Source organism: Eriocheir sinensis, unplaced genomic scaffold, assembly GCF_024679095.1.
Source record: "Eriocheir sinensis breed Jianghai 21 unplaced genomic scaffold, ASM2467909v1 Scaffold306, whole genome shotgun sequence".
Lineage (NCBI taxonomy): Eukaryota > Metazoa > Arthropoda > Malacostraca > Decapoda > Varunidae > Eriocheir > Eriocheir sinensis.
In genome coordinates, this window is record NW_026111617.1 from 167,501 (window position 1) to 172,190 (window position 4,690).

The 4,690-nt window shown below is 48.3% G+C and overlaps 1 protein-coding gene across 1 annotated transcript; it reads right to left on the reverse strand.

The window, feature by feature from the left end:
* Positions 1-972: 972 nt before the first annotated feature.
* Positions 973-2,538, reverse strand: LOC126991611 (ski oncogene-like). Its single transcript, XM_050850310.1, is given in 2 exon segments — positions 973-1,760; positions 2,006-2,538. Coding segments are annotated over 2 exon segments (1,059 nt in total). The 5' UTR covers positions 2,304-2,538; the 3' UTR covers positions 973-999.
* Between the last annotated feature and the right edge of the window lie 2,152 nt (positions 2,539-4,690).

The following is a 4,690-nucleotide window of genomic DNA, read 5'->3' on the forward strand; positions in this document are numbered from 1 at the left end:
GGTAAGTCCGTCCCTGCTTCCCTCCCTCTTACAACGAGGTGGGAAACAGGTTAACAGATGAGGCTGGGTGGGTGGCAACAGGGTTCCCCACCTACCTCGTCATGCCCGAGCCCCAGTCCTGTCTCCCTTACTTCCCAAGGTTGTCTCAGCAGCAGACGGGCGGCTCGCACAGGCTTTCTACCGTATTTTTTTTCACCCTTCTTGCGGGAGAAGGGTAAGAGAGCGAACAACGCTGCCATTCTCCAAGTAACCGCACATTGCCTTCCATTTCACTCCGTTTTACATTAAGCACTGTCACTGTGGCGAGGGAGACAGAAAATGAAATGAATGTGACATGTACGATTGTTTCAAGACAGAAATGTTGACGCAGGGTTGGAGCGTGTAATCGCCGACAACACGAGCTGAAGAGCTGAGAGGAATGAGGGGAGATGAGTGACGCAAGCATTTGGCAAAGAGCACAAGCTGCGAAATAGGGCCGTCTGAGGGTCTCATGGATGTCTGTCTGCACGCGATTGTTACCATCAGACGTGTGGAAGGCGGGGGATACAGGTAGGGGAACGCTGTAAAGTAACTCGTGGTAAACAATGCCTCCTTGTCACTTGTGAATGTTGTCCAGTAAAAAACGATGATGACGACGGCTTCTTGGGCAGCACACCGCATTAGGACAGGTGCCGTGACCTTGGGATCAACACGACTTAAATTTGATGAGAATGTCTCGCGGAGTAACGACATGCACAGCAGCAGTGTTGTCGAGCAGCCTTACGTCTGCTGTTCTCACAAGGTTCCAAGTCTGCTTGTACTCTTCTATACCTTTGTCAATAATTAAACTCTGCAATATATACTTAGCATGACAGCTAAAAAATTCTTCCTTTCACCTGTCCGGGAACGGCCTTCCCTCTAGGCAACTGTGGTAGTGAAACAGAGTGTGTGTGTGTGTGTGTGTGTGTGTGTGTGTGTGTGTGTGTGTGTGAATAAACTTCAATAAAGTATTGCGAAAGGTTACAGTACCTGTTTGCGCTTGTAGTTTCCACCGACAGGATCGAACTTGCTCTTGAAAGCTTTCAACTGAGCTTCGGCCTTTTCAATGGGAAGCTGTTGGTCCTTAGCCAAGAGAAGGTAGGTTCGCCACTGCTCTGCATCAAATCCCCAGTGAATGGTCTGATTTTCAAGAGACCTGTGGGCGTGGCAGACAGAAGCGTGCCGGGGCAGCAAGCCGTGGCACTCCTCGCACTCAATGCAGGCGGCAGTAGGGCTGGTGTACAAGTCATCCCACACCAACCCTTTACACTTTCCAAAGCAGGTGTGATAAACACGGAGCTGCGGGTGATCCTGAGGCTTGGAGGGGGCAGGGACCGGGGCGCGGGTAGGATGGGCGTACAGCAAGGCTTGAGTAAGTCTCTGGGCGTCTGTGTTAGTGATCAGGCCGCAGGAAGGGGCGGTGTGGGGAAGGACTCCTGCGACCCGCAAGGCGTCCAGCTGCGCCTCGTTACAGCCATCAAGATAAATACGCAGTTCATCACAAACGGCGTTGATCTGGCTCAGTGAGAAGTCACGCAAGACAGTATTCAAGATCTGCAGCAAACATAGTCGCTTCTCTCCACCACGTTAAAAGCACGTGATGGGCTCCCCGTCGAGCAGGGTCTCCCGAACCCAGCCTGCACCCGGAGAACCCTTGTCCGCGGCGGCCAACCCAGGCCAAGGTTGCGGCGGGAAGGGCGCCGGTGCTAACAACACTCCGGGTTCCACCCACGACTCCTCCACTCGGGCGGTGGTGGGTCAGACGTGCTAATTGGTGATGTTGGCAGAGTTGCATGTGGTGGCAGTGTCGTTGGCAGAGTTACGGACGAGGCTGGCAGTGGTTGTGGTGGAGGTGGAGCTGATATCTACAGGGGTGTCTTTGCTCTCAGGTGGGGTGACGGTGGTGGTGATGGCAGGCTGTGGAGCAGGAAGGGAGGAGTTGTGGGCGTGTGGTTGGTGGGCGGACTGGATGCTGGTGGCCGCCTACTCTCAATATCAACAATGCAGCGAGAGCCATTCTCGGCCTTGCTCTTATTGAGAGAGTCCACTTCGTAAAGCAGAGCTTTCTTGAAGCTCAACCCGCGGTACAGCTCGTGCTTGGTGGTGGCGTCCAGTTGTTTGATTGAAGGAGACTCATCATAATCTGCCAACTTTTTACTTACGCCCATCCTGCCCGTGTCATTTAGGTAACAGTTAGGTCCCGGCCCATGGAGACTGGACATCGCACTATTTTGATAATTGCGCAACACGCGCTTAAGGTGTGGGCTGTTGTCCGGTGCCGCCATAAGGCCTGATCAATGCACACAGGGCACTACACGCACTAACACAACATCACTACATTCACAACAGAGGAGCGGTGATACGTGCGCATCATCCCTCTCCTGTGGCTCTTTGCTTACTGCCGCCGTAACGTCTCTTGCTCTTGCCCGCAACTCTTCCCGCCACGGCTCAGCCGCCGTCCTCCACACTGATGCCATACACTCCCTTCTGCACCTCTACTGAACACAAATTTAAAACTAATTCCCTACCTTTGTTCTTTCTGAAACTCATTATAATTTGTACATACATCATGCTTGTTTGTGCTTGCGTCAATATTCTACAGGGCTTCCGTATAGTCACTGCCTTGACACATGACTATCAAGTGAGTTGTCACCTTCAGAAATTGCCGAAAATTAAACCTACGGCGATTTTAATAACACCGCGTCCGTGACAAGCCGGTTTACCTAGTTATGCAGTTGTGCTAAGTTCATTATAGTATTTTAGGTGGCATGGGGTAAAAAGAAACACTGCATCAAGCAATGATTTAAAAGAAACGTATCATTTATTTTAAACTGGTAATACTACCTCCTTGGCCACAGCAGTATATCAAACATGTAGCTGAAAATGTTTTAGCTTCTACAACATATCCTTAGAGTACATGTCCTTGTGTGTGCCTACTCCTACCCGCAGAGGGCGAGGGTACGTTATTGATCCTGAATGAGACACGCGCACACAAACAGCGGGCCGGACACCGCCGCAGACGGAAGTTTAATCACGTGGCAATCAAAATAAAACTGATCTTAGACCAAAAATTAGCAGATATGATGAAGAGGAGGGTAGGTTAGAGAAGGGAAGGGGAAGTCCAGAAGAACGGACAGACTACCACCAGGTCATAAAAATTACCTCTGGAAATATCGGGTTCCTTGCAGCGTTCGGGGCATCACGAATGTTCTACAAAGGGTTGGAGTTTGGAGTTTTCTTTGAGATCCCGTGATTGGCTTCCGTGTATTGTGACATCACGACGGTGACTAGGACGGCAGGGCCAATACTCTCTCTCTCTCTCTCTCTCTCTTGGGAATAGCAGCTGACCTAACGGCAGTCAAAGAGAAACAGAAACATCATCATCGAATGAGTGCATTACAGTAAATACAGTTCATAACCTCCAGGAATCCTCTCCGCACTAACTAGGTACCTATATGAAAACAGGAAGTTGTTACACGGTTGTGCGTGCCGAGACATAAAAAGTTACTTCATAATTATATAGTATATACTTACATCATCCCACTGTTAAATCGTTGGTAATGTACATGCAGATTAACTATCAAACAGTGGCATAAGGAAAAACAAAGACTTCCCGCTGTCACTCAGTGCCCTGAAACCTCTACTTTTGTGTGGGATGAAGGTATAGCGACCTGTGCACATGACATGAAAGGAAGTTGAAAGACCCATAATGCTTGAAGATATGAAAATACAACTTCCAGTAGATACTTTGAACCATGTAGAGAATAGCTTGGACAGAGGTTGTTAAATACAGAAACATACATCTAAAACTTTGACCGAGTGGCTCACGCGCGTAGCTCACTTCCTGTATATCGCTAAACACACACACACACACACCACTTCGTAATTCAGTGGAGATCACCTGTCAACAAACAGGCTGAAGTCCATGCCTCGATTAGGCCACTAAAGGCTTTTCGCAAACAGGAGCAGTTATTTGCCCTTCTCCCTCAGATGTTTTTTTTTTTTTTTTTTTTGGGTGTGTGCAAATGTAGAATTTTAAACCTCAAGACTCTTTGTGGTAGGTGAGTTCCCAACACCACCCACAGACTGCTTACCTTTGGGCTACAACCTCTTTCAGGGAGGCTGACGATCGCCAGCACGTGATCAGCCCTAGGGTGAATGACACACACACACACACGCACACGTGTGAATGGTCTCAGTCCTCCCAAAAGATCGGTCACTGAGCTCTGAGCTCCTTCCGTAGGGGAACGGCTGGCTGTCTCGAGAGAGACCCGCAGCAGACCAAGAGGTGAATTGCACACACACACACACACACACACACACACACACACACATTCCTATGTCTATGTAGTCATGTGACTATTCCAGGGTAAGACAAACACTGACAAAGCAGTGAGAAGAAAACTTCAGTTTATGTGTTAATTGTATTTTCATGCAAATTTCCAATTTCCCATAAAAAATCTTCATCAGTAGGTACAGAACATTATTTAAAAAGTCTTCAAATCATAATTATGTGTATACAAGTATACGGAAGAATAACACACCATACAAATGTTTGATTCCTTTTAAGGTAATGTATGCAGAAACACTGGGATGCCATAGGATGATGTGGCTCTGCTTGCCACAATGCTATAAAATACATAACAATTAATGTTAATTTCGTTCTGCAACA